At 37.6% G+C, this 22531-nt stretch overlaps 2 protein-coding genes across 11 annotated transcripts in view; both read left to right on the plus strand.

Moving 5' to 3' along the window:
- Rab32 (RAS oncogene family member Rab32) overlaps positions 1-3137 on the plus strand; it is a 145605-nt gene extending 142468 nt beyond the window's left edge. For all 10 annotated transcript variants that reach the window (XM_067774145.1, XM_067774147.1, XM_067774149.1 and 7 more), the window contains 2 exons: positions 1203-1346; positions 1417-3137. In XM_067774145.1, coding sequence (XP_067630246.1) covers positions 1203-1346; positions 1417-1533 — 261 coding nt within the window. In that variant the 3' untranslated portion in view covers positions 1534-3137. The remainder of the gene's footprint in view (positions 1-1202; positions 1347-1416) is intronic.
- Positions 3138-13589: 10452 nt separating this feature from the next.
- On the plus strand, positions 13590-22531 carry LOC137244728 (putative uncharacterized protein DDB_G0285119). The gene is made up of 3 exons (XM_067774157.1): positions 13590-14507; positions 18138-19307; positions 20695-22531. The coding sequence occupies exons 1-3, from the start codon at positions 14167-14169 to the stop codon at positions 21656-21658; spliced, it is 2475 nt and encodes an 824-aa protein (XP_067630258.1). The 5' UTR covers positions 13590-14166; the 3' UTR covers positions 21659-22531.

Raw genomic sequence — 22531 nt, forward strand, 5'->3', positions numbered from 1 at the left:
GAAACGAGATAAATATAGACTTCCATAAATCAAAATCATCAGTATCGAAAAAAAAATTTTAATGAGCCATGTCCGTCCGTCTGTCCATCTGTCCGTTAACACGATAACTTGATTAAATATTGAGATATATTCACCAAATTTGGTATACGAGCTTATCTGGACCCAGAATATATTGGTGTTGAAAATGAGCGAAATCGGATGATAACCACGCCCACTTTTTATATATATAAAATTTTGGAAAACACAAAAAACATGATTATTTATTAAATAATACACATAGAATGTTGAAATTTGACATGTGGACTGATATTGAGACTCTTGATAAACATTTAAAAATTTTTGTTTAAATGGGCGTGGTACCGCCCACTTGTGATAAAATCAATTTTACAAATATTATTAATCATAACTCAAAAATCGTTAACCCCCCCCTTTTCTATGTTTCGGGGGCCATAACTCGAAGAAAAATTAACGGATCGTAATAAAATTGGGTACATACACAAATTTTCCTTATAGCAGAAAATATTTCTATTAAAAATGGACGGGATCGGTTAAAGACCACGGCAACTTAGATATAAAACAAGTTTAAAAGGGTCGTAGACTAGAATAATAAGCTATAACTTAGCAAAAAATTGTTTTGAATCAATGATATTTCACTTATCAAGTTTTACTGTAAGATGAAATGGGGGGACATTTTTTTAAACGGGTGGTGCCACGTGTTATGTAGAAAAGTATTTTATCTGAAATGAAATGTACAATTGAAGCTCACGCTGAGTATATAATGTTCGGTTACACCCGAACTTAGACACCCTTACTTGTTTATTATTCATTTTTACGAAATTTCGTTCGATATGCGTTCTGCATGCGTCATTTGAAACGTGCGTTGATTTTTGGACAATTCTTGAGCACTTCTTCTTGCTCGAGAAATTCTTCTTTTTGGTTGCAATGCGCATCTTGGATGAAATTTTATAAAGGAAAATACACATTTTTAAATGAAAGTTTCTCAAGTTTGGCTTGGGACTTTATTCGATAGCATAAAATATCACTAAACATCTTAGCTTAAGCGGCCGAACTGGCAGGGTCAAACTGTAGCCAACTTTAACTGGAGTTTAAACTCGCACTGAACCCCCCTTATGATTTTAGACTTAATGATTAGAACTTTTGTTCATTTTTATTTAACAAAAATCCAAATTTTTATATTGCAGTGCGATCAAGAGAAGCAGGGCATTGTAACATCACCTGAAAAAATGGATGCATATGTGCGTGAGAACGGTTTTGCTGGCTGGTATGAAACTTCGGCCAAGGAAAATATCAATATAGATGAGGCCGCCAGAGCACTAGTGAACAAGGTAAACCTGCGTAATCGCTTGTATGCATATTTGAACAGTGCATCAATCATAAACTAATTGATTTTTTCAGATTTTACTCAACGATAAATTGATCAGTGCCGCCGATCTGGCTGATAGCGAAAAATTCAATCTAAGCAACTCCATGGATCAAACGACGTCGGAAGGCAAAAGTAAATGTTCATGCTGACCACGTCTTACTGATGGGGGCCTAAAAAATAACAACGTGTTCAGACATATAAAATATTTCGACATAGAAATGGGATATAGCGCGTAAATTAAATGTGCTGCAACGTTTAGCATAGAACAACAAAAAATAAAACAGAATAAGTCGAGATTTCATGCTGATTTAATGAATCCACAGCCTACAATTAGGCGCGCAATCCTGTTAGCTAAGCAGAAAATTTCCCTTAAACGGCGCTTCGAAATCAAAAATTTGAATTATTAAATTAGCATACATTCATAAATACATACATACATATATTTATGTTAAAGGGTTGCATAATCAATAATCATCAAAAATTCGAGAAAATGTAAATTATATTTAAAAAAAAGATACTACGTCATACGTATTTTACAAATTCAACATTATATGCATATATACGAGTATACAGACATTTTAGCTTTAGCAAATAAGTACGAATAAGTGAAAATTTAAATTTTTAAATTAACTGCACGAGGATAGAAAATTAAATTAGTGATGATATACATACGTACATACTTGTACATATACTCGTATGTTGTTTTAAGGGCCAATTAATGGTGACTTATCCATAACCATATAAAACAGCTGATCAATGTAATCGATTAAAGGGAGAATTAATGGTGACTTATAACCATAAAGCCATAACCAGATAAATCAGCTGATCGAACCTACCTTATGGAAAGGAATGTAATCGATTAATGGTGCCATACCATAACGCTAACGCCATAGCCAATCAATTGGTTTTTGGTTTCTCGCCATATCCATAACCTAAAAATATTTGAGTTGGTGAATTTAATAACTTTTTTTAGATTTTCTTCATTGTTTTGGATACGTTATGACTAAGATGCTTATTTTTTGTGGAATATGTTTGTAATTTTTTGCGTTTTCATCATTTTTATGAAATTTTCACGATTTTTAGGTTAAGGCACCATTAATCGATCACATTGAGATGGTTATGGATATGGGTATGGTTACGACTATGGCGTTAGGGTTAAGGAAGTTTAATTTGGCTTTAATGGTGCCATATCATAACGCTAACGCTATAATCATACCATAGCCAACCAATTGGTGTTTGGTTTTTCGCCATATCCATAACCTAAAAATATTTTAGTTGGAGAATTTATTACTTTTTGTGGATTTTATTCATTGTTTTGGATACGTTATGACTAAGAGACTAATTTTTTGTGGAATAAGTTTGTAATTATTTCCGTTTTCTTCATTTTTATGAGATTTTCACGATTTAGGTTAAGGCACCATTAATCGATCACATTGGAGATAGTTATGGATATGGGTATGGTTACGACTATGGCGTTAGGGTTAAGGAAGTTTAATTGCCCCTTTAACTACAAAGCCATTAAACTTGATTCGTAGTTCGTAGCCAACTTACCAATTTTTCCACACGCCTACATATTTACATTTCAATCTTTAAACGCGTATGTATGTATTCATGTGAATGTAGTCGTCGTGTACTTGTTTATATATTTCAGTGCCTTATCGCACGTTAATATGTATGTACTATCTATTTTTAAATATGTACTTGTTATGTTAATCTTTTTTATCAAATAAAATGAGATTCGATTTTTATTGTATTTTAGATAACTAGATACTCAACCTACGAACGTTGTATTGCAAGTATTTATGAGTACTTACATACTCGGATGACCCATGTTTGTATACTTACTAGAGACTTACGCCGGTCACTTAATCGGCGGCGTAGGCTCTATTATATACAGGCGGTGGCGGCGTGGCCGGCGCGCCGACAAAGTATTCGGCGTAAACCTCTGAATTGAATGGCTGGATTGTCCACAACTAATGAATATGGAAACATACTGCTGACGTCAATGGTATGTTTGACGATCTGGAACAATATCATTAACTTGCGGATGAAGATCTGGGAGGCTTTTAAAGCGAAAATTTTTTTAAAAATTTCAAAAATATATGTATTTAAGGAAATCGACGTTTCGGCCATTTCGGAATGATCCGCGGTTTTTGCCTCAAAATCTCGTGGAGCGTTCAAAAATTTCGGGAGTAACTCCTTGCGGAGAGAGGGAGAAATACACACACAAGGCCACACTTTAATAGCGTAGTTTCACCGAAGGAGATGTTCTGGGCACGATTTCTTTAAATCATTTGTGGCTACATGCTGGTCACGCATAAAGGCGACTTATGGTTGCTATCAATTAACTATCAATAGACATGACGCTCGTGATACGATTAGCATCAATGCTGGCTTTCACATTTGTAAAAGTAGCCGTAACGTATAGGTAATATTTAAACTTGGTTGATAGGCTATATCCAATGTGATTCACTCCAAGGGACTAGTTGGGGATAGGGCCGCCAACTTTAGGAAATGTCAAACCGGGAGACTTGAGTTCTGAATGATGAAGTGTGAAAATCGAAACTAAGATCTCAGACGCTATTTCATAGTTCAGCAAATAAAGTGTTTTTTCAAACGAGAACGTGTATGCAACTTAAGTATGAGCTGAGAATCTTTTCATAGGAGAATTTAAACCACTGGAGCCTACTAAAGGAGTTTGCATCACTGATTTCGCTTATTCTTTCAGCCAATCGGTATATAGAATTCGGCACCCTTTTCGGCTAACCTGCTTTTTTAAGAACTTTAGTAAAATTTGAAAATATGTTCGACTTGGGTCATTTTATTTAATTTTCTTTATTATTTTTCTTCTTTATCAATTTTTTGAAAAAAATTATGTGAAGTGAGTATTTAAATTTATTACACAACTTTTCTTTTATTACATAACTTTTGTTTTAATAATTTCGTGAATTCGGTGATACGAAAAAGCGCCTGTTTTCTCAAATAACTTTTAAGCGGTTATAAAGTGTTAAATTTCGCAATTGGATTTTTATAACTGGCAGTGATGCGCATCCCTTGATACCCCTTTCGTCCATATCGGACCAATTTTCGAGATGAACTATAAATAGCCTAGACAGTCTTAAAAGAGTAGAAAATATAGTAACGCGCCAAAGGCCGCCGCCGCCGCGCCGATAATTATGACATTCGACGGCGGCGTTTATCGACGGCTTATATCTTAATACTTACACAGCGGTTAGACCGCTTAGAACCCACCTGAGGTAAAGCACAGTTTAAACCACTAAGATCTTAGCGCATGTACGAAGAATGTCCGGACTCTTGCAAAAGAAGGTGCAGTTGATAGGCTGGTTGATGTCCTCGAATAATCAACGCCATACAGAAAGCACGATGGACGGGGCAAGGCGGGAGGAGAATAACGCCTTGCAAGTCTTCAGCAGCGCCCGTAAGAAGGGAATCGCAATTCGGAGCTACGACGTGGGGTGAATTCAAATAAATTTACCCTTTTTTTGTTATGTTTTTATAGGCTTTTCGGTTCTAATTATGTCTAGTCCAAATAAAACATTATACTATTTTCCCAATTGAGACCTCACATAGACTGAATATGTTAAAGAATAACTCCGTCCTCTTGGCAAATACTAGAAGTTTTCTAGAACCTAGCTTAATTTCTGCCTTGAGATCGGCGAGCATAGAGCGTGCTAACCGTTTTTTTTCCTGCAGCTCGCACTTCCTACACCTGCCGAGAACCAACTTATAAGCATCAAGAACAAACACCAAAATTCAGTACCCTACAATAATAGTGACATAGCCAAAGAGGATAAATACAATAAGAGCCGTCACTCGTTGTTTTGTGGCGAGTATCTCGCTGGAAATTGAAAATTGATGCCAAATGTTTTCTGAGAGGGACATTTTTAATTGTCTCGCATTTATCCATGCCGTGTAGGTCCCTTGTGCAACTGTGATTTTTGGAAAGAGAATTAAATAAATTAATTAAATACAGTCGAAAAATAAACACAAATACCCCACGAAAATGTATAGAAGACATTTGTAAACATCTCGCCCAAAAAAAAGTAGCGACTACCTCTCAGTATACATCGAGTAAATGCCAAAAAAATAACGAGTGACGGCTCTTATTGTATTTATCCTCTTTGCTTTGACATAGCTTTAACAAATCATATGATACTCACTGTTAATTCATACATTAATCAAGCAATTCGGAATATGAAGAAAATGAGGGAGAAAAATTTAGACATGCGGCCTGGTGTCTTCTTCCAACATATGGCACTTTTGTTCAAAGGAAATATATAGCTGTACTTCTTTTTTTAACATATATTTGTAGTCAACGGTGATGCAGACACCTATCAAATTTAACTTACTGACTTAATTGGCGCTTAACCGTCTAAAAGTTAAACAAGGCGCGGCAGTCGCTCCGCCAACCGGCGCCAATTGGTCACACCAAGGGAGTTTAAATCGTTTTCCACCTGGTCCTTCCAACGGAGTGGGGGCCGACCTCAACCTCTGCTTCCATAGGCGGGTTCCGATAGAAAAACTTTCTTGGCCGGAGCATCATCTTTCATTCGCATAACATGGCCTAGCCAGCGCAGCCGCTGAGTTTTAATTCGTTATATCGTAGAGCTCATCATTAAATCTTCTTCGGTACTCGCCATCGCTAACGCGTAGAGGTCCATAAATCTTTCGAAGAACTTTTCTCTCGAACACTCCCAAAGCCGCTGCTGTTGTCATGGTCCATGCTTCTGCCCCATATAGCAAGACGGGTACGATAAGTGACTTGTAGAGTATGATTTTCATTCGCCGAGAGACGACTTTACTTTTCATTTGCCTACCTAGTCCAAAGTAGCATTTATTTGCAAGATTGATTCTTCGTTGGATTTCAGTGCTGATGTTGTTGCTAGTGTTGATGCTGGTTCCCAAAGAAACGAAGTATTTTACTATTTCGAAATTATGGCTGCTAATAGTAGCGTGGTTGCCAAGGCGCGTATGCGCTGACTCTTTGCTCGATGACAGGAGGTACTTCGTTTTGTCCTCATTCACAATCAAACCCATCTTTACCGCTTCTTTTTCCAGTTTGGAGTAAGCAGAACTAACAACGCGGATGTTTAGGTCTATGATATCAATGTCATCAGCATATGCCAGTAATTGCACGCTTTTATAGAATATTGTTCCAGTGCGGTTAAGTTCTGCAGCTAGTATTATTTTCTCCATCATCAAATTAAAGAAATCGCAGGATGAGGGGTCACCCTGTCTGAAACCTCGTTTAATTTCGAACGGCTCGGAGAGGTCCTTCCCAATTTTGACTGAGCTGACGGTGTTGCTCAACGTCATTTTGCACAGCCGTATAAGTTTTGCGGCGAATATTAAAGGCCGCGTTGCCAACCTAAAAAGAAGTAATTAACAAATTATCTGGCTCACAAATTGAACCAGACTTCTATCTGGATTTATCTGGCTCAAATCGTTGTTGTTGCATTTACATTCTAAATTATTTATCTGGCTCAGGATTTTGCCACCGGATGACGGCAGCAGTGTGTTCATTTTTGAATGGCAACTCTGTTTAGTGCGCATCGGTTGTCATTTTTGTGCATGATAAAATTATATTCATGCATTTGTGATGGAAAGCAGTGATACAAAACATTTTTGTTTTGCATAGGTTGCACAATAAATCGCAGCTTATGCTTTGCAATATGCAATGCCAATGTCAAGTGAAACGAATATTTTCATTGATTTCGATTAACTGACATATTAGCCGTGTTTTTTACAAGTGTATACGTTTAGGTTTGCGATTAAATAATTGTTTTGGAGATTGTTTTTAGATTGTTATGAAATCGCATCTACGATGGAAGCAGTAAAGCTAGGCTAGTCATTGTCGGCTGTGGCGGGTCCTTGCCAACCTTACTGTTCCTGCGCCATAATCTAAAAAAATTTCATATCATGCCTATCAAAACTAGCTGTCAAAAAGCGCAGAGACGACTCAAAACGCTTATAATTCAAAATAAAACAACATCCGGCCGAACCGGATGTCACGGACAGACCGTTAACATTCAAACAAATTCAAATTCAAAAAACAGTCAAAAAAATCTAACGCAAAAAAAATTTACCGAACCGGACATGGCCGGTTACTAACTCTGAAAATCAAAAAAAAATACTGAAAATAAATACAAAAGGGTATAAACAAAAAGGGCCGAATATAACTTGGGGGCGCCGCGGGTGTTGTTGCGACGCCCGGTGCTTGTCCCACCCTCAAAATCCATGGCCACCGACGCACCTAAAATTTCGGTGGCCCCTTTCCTGAAATACCCAAGTGCCTTCTAAATCAACAAGACGGTCAGCATTCCCATTTTATATAACATTTATTGACAATTCATTTAGTTAAAAAAAAAGGACTTTAAATGAAACAAAATTGCCAACTTACGCATAAGTTTTGGCAGTAATTGCGCTTGGGAAACTTACATATATGTAATTAGATGGTAGGCTAGCTAAATACTTATCGTATCTATTTTAATTTTAAAAAAAAAGTTTTCCTTTTTTTTGTTTTCACCAATGACATTATAAGTTAATGCGTTTTGAAGTCGTGATTCTTTTCATCATAATTTTTTTTGTTTTGTTAACCTTTTTATTTTGTAAATTGAAAAAAAAAAATTTTACATATCTATACATCCAAAAGCAGAAATTATAGATGGGGACCTACATTTGCCATTTAATTTGAAATTGAATTTTTTTTTTTTTTAATTGTAACCCATTGAGCTCTTCTCAATGTGACGTTTATAATTTCTACTGGGTAATTAACGTTAACTGCCCATTGGTCATGGTATTTATATATATAACGCCCCATTTAAATTTCATTTTATGGACTTTTAATTTCAATAATCCAAAATCTTAAAATTGACCTGATTGAAACCATCATTATTACTTTTAATTTTCTTCTCATATATGTTTTTGGTGTTGCTTATATATATCATTTATATATGTATATATAATTATAAAATAAAAAGTATTTATTTTCTATTTTTATCAATAATTCAATACGTATTAGTCGTCACTACCGTGGTTCACACCTTTCAATGGTATGTTTCCTACCGTCTAAGTATATTTAAAACGTATACGCCCATGCATGGAAGTATATATGTAGCAGGAAAAAAATACATTTTATGCAAAAGACCTAAATGACGTTCATTTTAATTACTGCAATTCTTTCTATGATTCGTGCTAATATATACATCTATGTATATTTGAATTATGTAGCAAACGTACACGCTCTTACATAGATGTATATATGTGGCAAGTAAAGAATAAATTTTATGCACAAAGATTTAAATGAAGTTCATATTAATTTCTCATATATCAATGTATGTTTCTAATGGGTTTATCTCAAAAATTTATTATAAGTTCATTACTTTAAGTAAAATAAAATGGTTGAACTGTTTACGGCAATGAGCTCGAAAATAGCATCGAAAATTAATAACACTGGTCTCGGGTCACTATCTCCCTTCACTTAATCGTGCAAGTTCGAAGGTGTCAAAAAAAGCTTCGTTAGAGGTTCAACGATAACTCTGCCTTTCGAAACAGTTTAACCAGTTTTATTAACTCTCTATGTCTAACTTAGCTACAAGCGTCCTCACAAGCTAGGTGAAGGGAAAAAAATTTAGGTTTTCCGTATCCCGGAACGAACTCACCGCTTAGGCTGTAGTTGTTGTTGTGTTGTTATATCCGGTGTTGCAGCAGGCCTAGGTTTAGCGGCCCTGCCGTTGTTGTTATACCTGGCGTTGCAGCAGGCCTATGTTCAGCGCCCTTCCTTTGTTCCCGCCGAACCAATATCAACAATTCTGCTCTTAAGGCCGTTTAACTGGATTTAATGGATTTACTTGGTATTGGTTGACAAAATTGTGATCAGAATGTTCGCGTCAGATGTTTTGGTGGATAATGAAGGCGATTAATGCCTCGCTGCTGTTGTTGGAGCTGGTGCTGGTGGTAAGCCTGGTGGATGGAGCGCGTTTGATTGGCGCTGCCGATGGAATACCGCGCCTTGGTGGCGCTGCGATGGTGGTTGCGCAATTGGCGGTGGATTCGCTGGTGGTTGGTATGGTCGTCGTCGTCGTAATCGTCGTGTAGCTCTCAGTAAGGGCGGGTATCGAGTATTTCCTTAAAAATGGATCAAATCTATGCCCGTACAACTTTGTGAAATTCACTGCGAATTTCGTTACGCAAATTCATTTGGTTTTCGTTTCACAGGTACCAGCCACTATCAACCATACGGTCGGGTCCGAATATACACGGCACAAATTTTTTGTGAGCTGTTTCTTATTTTATGTGTTTTATTTCTTATGTGTTTTACGAAATTATTTGGTTTATCGCTATTATGGATGAAAGCAGATCGATCCCACGTTTTGTTGTTTACCTCCAGCTGTCGTAATCCAAGCAATAATCTTTTTTTCCGGAAACTGCGTGTTTCCTCCTAGAGATCGCCGGTCTTTTTCTTTCTTCTTTTTCGATACTTTCGCCCCATCCCCAGTCGTTAGGTGTGTTCGCACGAAAACGCTCCCAAGTGGACCGTAACCGTAGACCATAACAGCAGACCGTAACAATATAATGCTTAAATAACTAGCTATAGAACAGGGTGTACCTAAAATCGGAGACACAAACCTCTGGTTGTTGTTGTTGTAGCGATAAGGTTTCTCCCCGAAGACTTTGGGGAGTGTTATCGATGTGATGGTCCTTTGCCGGATACAGATCAGGTACGCTCCGTTAACACAGCACCATTAAGTTGCTACCCCGACCATCTCGGGAACGATTTATATGGCCACATTAAACCTTCAGGCTATCCCTCCCCTCGCCAAAAGGTCGAAAAATCCGAATTTGGTTCAGAAATTAAAATATACACTTATGGAAATCATTCTACGTTGGGAAATTGTTCAGGCCTATTATCTATTTTCAAATTGTTAGATTACGGTGATTTGACAAACAAAACGAGGAAATCACGAAACATCATACTGTGAAGACTATTTGCGCGTCTCCATCTACATTCCTCTTCTGGGAAATATTATAGAAGATTGAAAATTCGATTTTCTCCAGAAGTTTTGTCTGGGTTTCAGAAATGTTCATTGCTCCCGAAGAATATAAAAGATACAACAACGAGTGAAGTTACACATTTAATCGAATGTTTAACAGAGCGGTTCCACACTTTGGAAGGAATCCGATAAGCTTCTTTACTTAAGGCTTCAAGGAGAAATTACTCATTGGCAATATTTTTGGAAGCAAAAGACCGCCGGAAATTCTCAAATAACCTCTGGTATACCAACTAACGCTGTGGAAACTTTGGAATTTTGTGACAAAAATGCATACTCAACCATCCATGCTTTGCTCAAAATTTTATGTACGATTTGTGTAACGAATGCAAGCGCCGAAAGGTCTTTTTCAACATTACGTCGGTTTAAAACGTGTCTCAGAACGACCATGCTTCAGCAAAGATTGGTCGGTCTGGCGTTGCTGAATATACATTCTGACATTGAAGTGAAACTAGAAGATATCTTCGAACGATTCGTGAATCAGGGAGGACATAGGATGGTTTTATAGTGCGTGTTTCATTTTGAGTGAAAATTCCTGAAACGGATCACCTAAAAACGTGATAATTTATTTTTGAGCAACAGAAGTGTTATTTGATAGCTGTCGACAATCTTCGATTTATAGTAAACAATGCTTCGATTTTTCCAAAAAAAAAATGTGTCCTTAATAATTGCCAAGGTGAATCTATACCTGGTGATGGCAAAACGAATTCAATCAATTCGCCGAGCAGATGAATGTTAAGTCAAAAGAAAACTTTCATAGATTTCGATCAAGAGGGGGACTCATGAAAGCATTTAAACTTATAAGGTGTAAAATTATATCCATTTACACACACTGTTTTATGAACGCACCTAGTAATATTCTTGATAAACTTGATTGTTTATCAGCTGTATTATTGCCAAACAAAATTTTGTTGATTGTTATACAAATTAAAAAATGCCAAGATTAAGTGAATAATCAAAACTAAAACGTCTTTACTTACTGATGTTGGAGATTTCTGATGAAAATGCCTGCTGTAATGTCTGCAAGGTTGCATTCCTTTGAGTTTACCGCGTTTACAGAATGAAATGTGCGCGTAAATTTATACAAATTGTGTAAATGATTTTTCATACAAAATTTGACATCTCGTTTACGCACTAGATAAATTTATACGTTTACACACTTTATAAGGCATTTATAAGGTTACATGAGTCCCCCTAAGGCTAATTCATTACAGGTGGTGTTATTTGACAGGTAGTTATGGCAAAGGAGGAATAGAAAGACTTTTCACTTGAATGAATTCACAATGTACAAGGCGTTGTTTGGAAAATAATCAAGAAGAAGCAATCAGCTGTTGGGGTAACACCACCTGTACTGATTTCGCCTTGACAAAGCCGTATACAATAAAATGTCAGTTAATCGAAATCTATGAAAATTTTCTTTTGACTTGACCAAGGCGAATTCATTACAGGTGGTGTTATCCCATCAGCTGATTGCTTCTTCTTGATAATTTTCCATACAGTGCCTTGTACTACAACATGTCAGTTAATCGAAATCAATGAAAATTTTCGTTTGACTTGACTTTCTTCCGTACGGCGAATTGGTTGAATTCGCTTTGCCACCACCTAGTATAGATTCGCCTTGATTTCGATTAACTGACATTTTGTTGTACAAGGCTTTGTATGGAAAATTATCAAGAAGAAGCAATCAGCTGATGGGATAACACCACCTGTAATGAATTCGTCTTGATAATTGCCATTTAAGTTTTTTGTCCTCTTTCTTTTGAAGGTGAGTAGCAGCCTAAAGGCTTCACCGATTTTGACAATTCAAACACCAATTTGCTTGTAATTAAAAACTCTTTAAAAGCACATTTTTTATTTCTGTGAAATAAATGTCTATTTTTAAAATTGTTGCAAAAACCGTAAAAAAATGGTTCTGGAGCACATTTTTGCACACGCAAAAGTTAACTCTCTATGATATTCCGTTGAGAAAAAAAATGGCCCGCAGTATTGATGCTAGATATACTCATTTGCACACCTTGGGCTTGAAGATTTTCCATACAAAATTTTATTTTTCAAATACTTTACAGAAAAAAATTAAATATCCAAAGAAAACAGATATTCAAATGTTCAATACTTTAATTTTTTGAAAAATGAAATTATGTACGGAAAATCTTCAAGTCCAAGGTGTGCAAATGAAAATATCTAGCATCAATACTGCGGGCCATTTCTTTCTCAACGGAATATCATAGAGAGTGAAATTTTGCGTATGTGGTTTCCTTGCGTGCAAAAATGTGCTCCAGAACAATTTTTTTTTCAGCGTTTTTGCAACAATTTTAAAAATAGAAATTTATCTCACAGAAATAAAAACCATTTGACAGGTAGTTATGGAAATGGAGGAATAGAAAGATTTTTCACTTGAATGAATTCACAATGTACAAGGCGTTGTATGGAAAATAATCAAGAAGAAGCAATCAGCTGTTGGGATAACAACTACTCAAGGCGGTTTCAGTACCAGGTGTTATCCCATCAGTTGATTGCTTCTTCTTGATTATTTTCCATACAAAGCCGCAAGGCGAATCCATACCAGGTGGTGGCAAAGCGAACTCAACCAATTCGCCGTGCAGAAGAATGTCAAGTGAAAAGAAAATTTTCAAAATGTCAGTTAATCGAAATCTATGAAAATTTTCTTTTGACTTGACCAAGGCGAATTCATTACAGGTGGTGTTATCCCATCAGCTCATTGCTTCTTCTTGATAATTTTCCATACAGCGCCTTGTACTACAACATGTAAGTTAATCGAAATCTATGAAAATTTTCTTTTGACTTGACATTCTTCTGCACGGCGAATTGGTTGAGTTCGCTTTGCCACCACCTGGTATGGATTCGCCTTGGACGTGCGGAAGAATGTCAAAGTGGCGCTGTATGGAAAATTATCAAGAAGAAGCAATCAGCTGTTGGGATAACACCACCTCTACTGAATTCGCCTTGCGCACGTCGAATTGCTTGAATTCGCTTTGCCACCACCTGGTATGGATTCGCCTTGCAACTACTGAAAACGCCTTGGCCACTGACAACTGTCAATTGTAAACCCATTTGGAAGGGTAAAATTTACAATGTTTGAAAGGCACTGTAGTCCGAGCGGCAAAACGACATTTCTCTTTGACAGATTTTTTATTCCTTCAGTTTTTTGGCATTTTCTTTCAATTTTTTCATATTTCCTACGATTTGCTTTCAACTTTTCAATTCTTTAAAAAGCGCATTTCCACGAGACGCAGTGCTAATTAAATACTTTATTTTTCAACAAATTGTATATATAAAATATTAGTTTTACCTGTCGCTGAATTGTGAAATTACTTAAAAGAAGGTAGTTGGAGTGAGCAGACCCACGGCGAATTGATTTTGTAAAGCGCCATTACGGCCGTATTCCTTCCACATATTTGTGTTTTTGGTGTTGCTACATTCGGCACTTCAAATCACAAATATTGCACTTAATATTGTAATATATATTGGAATTGAACGCTTTATTTGTGCACAAAATAAGCGTATAATACAATAAGAATTATTTGTTGTCGTACAACTACAGAAGTGGGGAAAGCGGAGAGTATTGGACGTCCGCAAGAAATATATGACATACACACAGCCATACAGCATCGCTTATAGAATATTGCATATATATATATATACATAATACAATAAACTGAAGCAATTATCAATCTTAGCAAGAAAAAGTTTATGCCACAAAAAACAATGGCCAATAATAATGCAACAGGCCAATATAATAGGAACACTCTTGCTGGAGGTAACGTCGTAAATACTGGAGCAAATGACGCATCAAATGGTTTTGAAAATGGCGCTGGAAGAGCGGCTTGCAGTCTAAGCGACGTTTCTAATTTCCTACAGCCAACTACAATGAACACAGGACTCAATCTACCGCCAGGAGCATGCTCTTATGATCATCTGGTCGAAATGATACGAGGTCTAGATTTGCAGGACGATGGTATTAGAATGAATCACAAAATTAAGGCGATCAGTGCAGACTTTTGTGTTGTAGTGCGAGATGAAAACATGTTATGGTAAGTAGCTTCTTGTAGATATTTGTGTAGCCATTCGTTCAGTTAAGCGTACCGTTTTCCCCTTTCTACAAAGAAGTCTTTTATACCTTATGAACTTATAGATTCGCTACGTTCCGGTTACTAGCACCATTAAAGCACTAGGGCGATGATCCCTGTAGTTTAGGTTAGATTGAACCTTCCAGATCACACATCTCAATCCCTACTTCCGTGATTAATTTGGGGTCGCCTAAATATGTGGCGGCCGCCGTGGTGTGATGGAAGCGTGCTGCGCCTACTACGTCAAAGGTCCTGTGTTGCAACTCCCGGTCAAAAATTTAGAAACAAGATTTTTTAATTAGAAAAAAATTTGTATAAGCGGGGTCGCCCCTCGAAACTGATTTGACAAAAACTCCGAGTGTATTTCTGCATGAAAAGCTTTTCGGCAAAACTCAACTGCCTTGCAGATGCCGTTCGGTCGGCAAAAACATGTAGGTCCCGTCCCGCCAATTTTTAGGGAAAATTAAAAGAGCACGACTTAAACTAGAAGAGAAGCTCGGCCTCAAATCTCCTCGGAGGCTGTCGCGTCTTGCATTTATTTATGTTTTGATTCGAGTGTTTTAGGTGAGGTGGGAATTCAGTTGGGGAAGCATTGAAACTATAGAGCTTTGTACTGCACTTAACAACCTTCAATCCATAGGGGAGTGTTGCGAAAGTGGTCCTAAAAGTTTGAATGTGGTCATATTCAATCATTTCCAAGATGATGCTGCTTGTATCCGGATTGTGTCTGAACATACGATTTTGTCCCTTAAAACGTTATTCGCAATGACTTCAATTGCTTATCCATTTTCTGAAAAATGATTGTGGTTAAAAGTACACTTTACATAAAGAAAGGCGACAGTTTTGAACAATCATCCTTAGATCGGCGATGGAGTGGTACAGCACTTTCCTTTGAGACACTTTAACGTTGTTTGGCCTTGAAAAAGAGTGATACATATGAGTATAATTATTTACCAGCAAACAGCTTAATATTGTTTCATTCTGCAACTGAAATTCAATATACATTAATATTTATTTTATTGTTTGTTTGCTTTTAAGCATTTAGTGTGTATGCGTGTTTGATTCTTTTTCCATTTATGTTCTGCATTAAACTTTATGACTCATTTGCGCAAGTTAGCATAATGAACAGGAAGATCAGTGACCTCAAGAAATTAAAGTATATGCATAAACAAACGGTTTTTATCTTAGAACACTCTAAACTAAAAATTCAAGTTCACACTAATTTTTGGAAGATCACCATTGGGGGGCGCTCTTAAAAAATTACCCAAGGTGGGTCCAACACCGGTTTGGACATCAAGACATGAAATTTTCTAATCTCTTTTATAAATATCCTGGACAGATATACAACTTTCAGTTTTCGCTTTCGAATTCGTCGTCCTGGGTCCAAAGCGTGTCTTTTGACAGCTGTTCCGATATATTTGGACGAGTTTGAGCAGTTGTGAGCTACGGTAAAGAACTACCCATCAATCAAGCGATTCAAGTGGTTACCAGTGTAATTTATAGCTTCTCCAACCCAATTGCCAACCTCACTGCTCGTGACGAATCCTGTTTCATTAACAGCCGAGGCTCTGGCGACCCCGAACTCCTCATGGATCTAAGGGGTGGGAGGGCGGTATGGCCAGAAGGCCGCATGTGGTCATTACAAATCGCTCCCGATATGGTCGGGCTTGGTACCGGAACGTATCGGGTCTGTATCCGGCAAAGGATCATCAACTCGATAACACTCCCCAAGTCCTTCGGGCAGCGTCCTTATCGCTACAACAACAACAACACCAATGACGATGTTATTTCTGGCAAAATTAGTCGACTGATTATGTCAGGGCAGTCAACCACGCCAATGATGAGCTTGTGAATAAACATAACGCCGAGTAATACTCTACGATTTTCTAGAGATGGAAAATTAATCAAAAGAAGCCTGTTGTTGTTGTTGTTGTAGCGATAAAGTTGCTCCCCGAAGGCTTTGGGGAGTGTTATCGATGTGATGGTCCTTTGCCGGATACAGATCCGGTACGCTCCGGTACCACAGCACCATTAAAGTACTAGCCCAACCATCTCGAGAACGGTTTATGTGGCCTCATTAAACCTTCAGACCATTCCCCCCTCCCCACCCTCAAGTTCCATGAGGAGTTTGGGGTCGCCAGAGCCTCGTCTGTTAGTGAAACAGGATTCGCCGCGGATAGGTAAGGTTGACAATTGGGTTTGGAGAAGCTATATATTGCGCTGGCAACCTGAAGGGTTGCGCTACACAGCCCCTTGAATCTCGTATTTTAGTCGCCTCTTACGACAGGCATACCTACCGCGGGTATATTCTGATCCCCTAACCCGCTGGGGTCAAAAGAAGCTTATTCCTGTATGGTGAAGTAAGTAAGTACTTCATTCCCAGTTGAGATCTCATAATGCAAAAACTAAAAAGTGTCTCTGGACCAACTCAATCATGTTATATGGCTTTGATAGGTTGGAGGCCAAACACATGAACAATACTGGAAAAAAGGACGTACCAGCGAGGTATAAAGAATTTTAGTGAAATAGGGGTCTTCACACTCTTTAGCCCAACGTTTGATAAATTCTAGTACACCAGTTGCTTTGTTTATAGTGGTTGAGATATGTATGGTAAAACTTTATTTCGGATCAGAAATAACGCCTACATGGACTCAAGTAGCTACCCTGGTGCACTCCAGAAGTTACATCAATCGACTTTGAAAGATTGTTTTTAAAGCAAATTCATGGAGTCTTATCTTCAAGATAACTTCAAAAACAATTGAATAAAGGCTTAGGAAACCCAATATATCAAGTTTATGAACTAAGAGCTCCTGATTAACAAAGTCAGAAGCTTTACTAAAGACAGTGTAAATGACATCCGTTTGTTCGCAATCTTAAAAAACCAATAACGACAGATGTGAAAGGTTACATTGAATTGCATGTGATTCATCCAATATTAAGAAACAAAAATGCAACTATGCGGAGAGGACCTGAGAGTTGAACGCATTACAATACCCACTCGTTCGCTCTATCTGGGAGCACCGTTCTATGGGGGAACATGGAATTTATCTGACTGGTTATGCAATTAGCATGGCGGCGGTGAAATTTGCATTTATGTTTGTTCTGATGTGTGATGATTCTTCGTTTAAAGGCATTACTTTTGTCCAGCATAGCTTCGTCGCATGTATACACCTTTCGCATATTAGTTCTATTTGATTCCGTGACTTTTTCAGACATACCGTGCACGGAATAACTTTTAAAAGTGTTTTTAGGTAACTCTTTCTCAACTTTCTGATAACTCGTCCTCAGATAAATTCGAAAAGCTGAGTAACCCTAAATAGCTACCGAATCGCATTATCATTCTCATCGAATTACGAAATTATCTTCTTGAAATTGTATCAGTTAAAAAGGTTTTGGGAATTTTCAAGTTCAGTTTTTAGGAGTTGAGGACAATTGTAATATTAAAAGTATGTGATTCCAACTCATAAACATCTGTTGTTATTATTGTTTTACGAAACACTCTAGACTCTAGACTATCTTTTTTATAAATTTAAAATACACATAACTCATGAAAATATTTCAATCTTTAACTTCTTATTTCTTTTTTACTCACAGTGAATGCATGGATTATATTAATGATAAAGCACTAGGCGATAGCGAAATGGCATTAAAATTTGCGTTTCTCTTCTCTTCACACAACTTCGATCAATTAGCTATGAAAGACATTAAAATACGTAGTGCCATGCTAAAAGTGCTCGAAGCAAATTATCTGAATGCAGACACCTATCGCATACACGACAAAGATCGCCTCTACAATTCGATCACACTATTGGGCGAATATTATAATCGTGTACGTTTAGCCGATCAGTCGCCAATAACAATATTGGGTGAATCTTTATTAAGCTTACTCAATCGCGAAGTTTGCGCTTCAGAACCAATCAACGGTAATTTGGCCAAATTATTATTATCACAAATTACACTAAATGGTGATATTATACGTGTAAAGCATAAAAATGAATTAACAAAATTACTTTATCACATAAGACGTAATTTAATTGAACAGCCTGCTCTTAGTGCGAACGTCAAAGCGTTGCTACTAATGACATTGGATCTATATTATAGTAATTTTACAAATTTGGGTACACAATTAGAACAAATGTATACAAAATATCTTGTACAAGACGTCGAAGATGAAGGCAACAACAATAATAATAATGCAAGGGTTATGGAACAACAACAAACTCCGCCACCACCGCTGTACACACCCGTTGTGGATCAAAAGACACCAGCACAACAATTGCAACAACAACAATCTTTATCACCAATAAAATCTCAACCATCTCAACAACAAATAAATTCTTTAGATAAATTTTCACCAAAAGAACCTAAATGCAATGTAGGAGCAACTGATGTACAATCGGCAAATACAAGTTTTGAAAATGGTGATAGTGAAGGAGTTGTTGCAAATAATTCCTTTGAATCACTATCAACAAAAAAATGGAGTGAACAGGTGTGCGAAGATTCATTGTACGAAAGTGAATTTGGAAATGAATTGAACAGTTACGAGCAAGGATATAAAGATATAAGTGGTGTTGGCGGTGTTGTGGATGGCATTGATTCTGGAGTGCATGATCGTTTGAGTAATGGACGTGACACATTAAACGCATCTGGTAATAGTCGATATGAAGACGACGATAGCAGCAGTCGGAATGCTAGACGTTCGCAAAAACCCCGTAATTCACCACGCCCACTTAAACAACAGCAGCTAAGTGAGCATAACGAAAGGTGAATAAAACTAAAGTAAATAGAAAAAAGTATTGATTACCAACTCACAGAGTTTAATGTGTAAACCTGTGGAAAACTAGGATTTTTATATTGACAAGAGCTCGTCCAAAGTACGAACCACGGGGGTTTTATTACGAAACCCGATTCGAAAGCAAATGAAATCTGGCAAATTATAACTTTTTTTTTCAAATACAAAAGAAATCTCTTCCGAATCAAATTACATAACTAGGCCCCAGTATCTTCTTCATACATTTTGGATTTCTTTAATTTAACTTTTGATGTAAAATTTAAATACGATTCGAAGAGTTTGATGTTGTTGCCAGATTATTTGCAATTTGATTTGGCTTAAGCTGCTCTAGATCCTATGTTGATATTGATTACGGTTCTTATATTGGTCCGGTTTCGATGTCGGTTTAATCCATGTTGTTGTTGTTGTTGTTGTAGCGATAAGGTTGCTCCCCGAAGGCTTTGGGGAGTGTTATCGATGTGATGGTCCTTTGCCGGATACAAATCCGGTACGCTCCGGTACCATAGCACCATTAAGGTGCTAGCCCGACCATCTCGGGAACGATTTATGTGGCCACATTAAACCTTCAGGCCATTCCCTCCCTCCCTACCCCCAAGTTCCATGAGGAGCTTGGGGTCGCCAGAGCCTCGTCTGTTAGTGAAACAGGATTCGCCGCGGATAGGTGAGGTTGACAATTGGGTTTGGAGAAGCTATATATTGCGCTGGCAACCTGAAAGGTTGCGCTACACAGGCCCTTGAATCTGGTATTTTAGTCGCCTCTTACGACAGGCATACCTACCGCGGGTATATTCTGATCCCCTAACCCGCTGGGGGGGGGGGGGGGGGGGGGGGGGGTTTAATCCATAATCGGGTTTAGTCCCAGCTCCCGTTTCAGATTCTGATATGGATTCGGTTCCTGTTTCCGTCTGGGTTTCCCGTTTCAGTCTGATTTTGGCCTCAGATTCTGTTCCGCTATCGGATCATTTTCGATTCGGGTGTCGTCTTCCTTTCGGTTCCGGTCACCTTTCCTTTCGCTTCTCTTCTTCCCCCCCCTTTTTTCTTGTGTTTCCTTTAGATTTTTCTTTCCTTTTCATTGCTCTACTTACCTTAATAAGAAGAAGAACAAAATGTTCATACATCATCACTTAACTCCCAACCCTATCTTGAAGCGTACTTTAAAATTTCGTAAGAGACTTGTGATAGCTCCCCGTAACTTGTCCATTCTCAAACAGACAGTGGTACGTTCGCGATGGATTGGCTTATCCCGTTTAAGTGTTCGAAAAAATATTACTACATTGCATATCGCACACTTGGATCTAAACTGGTCAAAACTCTCTCTAAAATAAACTCCATTTGTATGAATTCTTACATCTTTTACAGGGATGGTTCGCAGCAATCGCCACATGATGACGAGCAGGATGAAACTAAGCCCCTGCCCCGTTGGCGTGCACCTCGCTTTAATCGTGAGAACGATTTTCAAAAAAATGAAAAACCACAGCATAACCAAAGTCGCCGCTACAGTGCCAGCTTTTATGACGATACGCGTAGCGATGGTGGAAGCATACGTTTATACAGTATAAATGATCGTTTGCGACATTCACAAGAAAAGATGGAACGGGGTAGCAGTAATTTTAATTCTATTGCCAATTCCAATTGGGATCGCCAATCCCAGCATGGGGATGATCGTAGCGAACGGTCTTATATTAGTAATTATGAACGTGGTAATAATTACAGGCACGGTAATCGACAGTATAATAATAACAACCGTCACAATTATGACAAACCGCCGCGCTTCTTAAAACAACAACATCAACAACAAAAAGAAACTAACGTACACAGCATTTCATGGCGCCAATCACGTTCAAATTCCATGAATAATTCATATGATGAACAATCATCGTATCAAGTCAGCAATGGTCCAGAATCAAATAGTCGAAGCTCATCGCGTGCACGCACACTTCCACGTCCTGGTAAATCACGTCAATTTGATGATGATCCAGATGATGCATCTTATCAACAACAACGCAGTCAAAGTCCTTCAAGGCATAAGCAACGGCATCAACAACAGCGTACACGTAATTTCAATGCACGCTATAGTAGTCAAAGTAGTTTGGCCAGCGAAGCGTCAAGCAACATAGATCAGCGTCATCAGCGTCATCGAAATTTCCAGCGGCAGTCACAACAAAAACGACAAGAACGCTGGAATGATAATACCAATAATGCAAGAGATCAACGTCGTGAGGATAATGTTTGGGATGCTGCGAATGCGGCAAATGAAAGCGAATTAGTGCGTAATGCACGCCAAACTGCCAAGTATATGAATTACTTAGCATCGAAAAAGTGAGAGGAGGCCGCAGGTGGTGTTGATGATGTGCTTGAAACAGTTACCTGCTTACAGCGGTAGCACACAAAAACGCACTTAACAAACATCCACACAATAACATTGACGGAACGTATTTAAATAAGGATACAAATCTATATGCATGTTCATACATATATTTCGGTTTTTTATTATTGCCGAAATGTATTTATGGATTAGTTTCAATATTTTATCTTTTAAGCTTTATTAAGTGTACAATTAGGGTACACATTGTGTGTGTGTGCAATTTTAGTTTGCTGTTAGCTTCGTTTTATGTTCTTTTTTTTATTTGACCAAAAGTTAGTAATACTAAGAAAATTAGGAGCTGCAAGCAAGACGTTCTGAAAGAGGCTGTGCGATTCTTCGGCTTCGGTTACATAAGTTCGGTACGACTTCGGCGAAAAATAAGTCGAACTTTTCTAACGTAAATTTGTAGTTTATTTTTGTTATTAAAAATACGGCGTTTTCTCGAAGTCGTCGTTTGTTTAATAGCAAATTTATTATTATTGTTTCTGTGAAGGCAAAACATTTGGCGTAGTTTAATTGTTGTTGTTGTCCAAGGTTCTAATGAAAGACCACGGAAACTAGGCTTCACCCCTGATGGAAGAAAATTTTGACCAGAATCCATCCAAACCGAAATCTGCTAATTTCAACTTTTTGTTTATTACGCATGAAGTTACTAGAAGCTTAGTCGCACAGTTCAAAACTGTAATTGTAAAAAAAATTTATAATCTAGCGCAAAGCCCATCGTTTTTGTCTGAATAATCATATAAATACATACATATTTACGAGTAAGCTATAAAATTTAATAAAACTAGTACACAAGTTACTTGAACATATTGATAAATGCTTAGAAAA

Source organism: Eurosta solidaginis, chromosome 3 (genome assembly GCF_040869045.1).
Source record: "Eurosta solidaginis isolate ZX-2024a chromosome 3, ASM4086904v1, whole genome shotgun sequence".
Taxonomy (NCBI): Eukaryota; Metazoa; Arthropoda; class Insecta; order Diptera; family Tephritidae; genus Eurosta; species Eurosta solidaginis.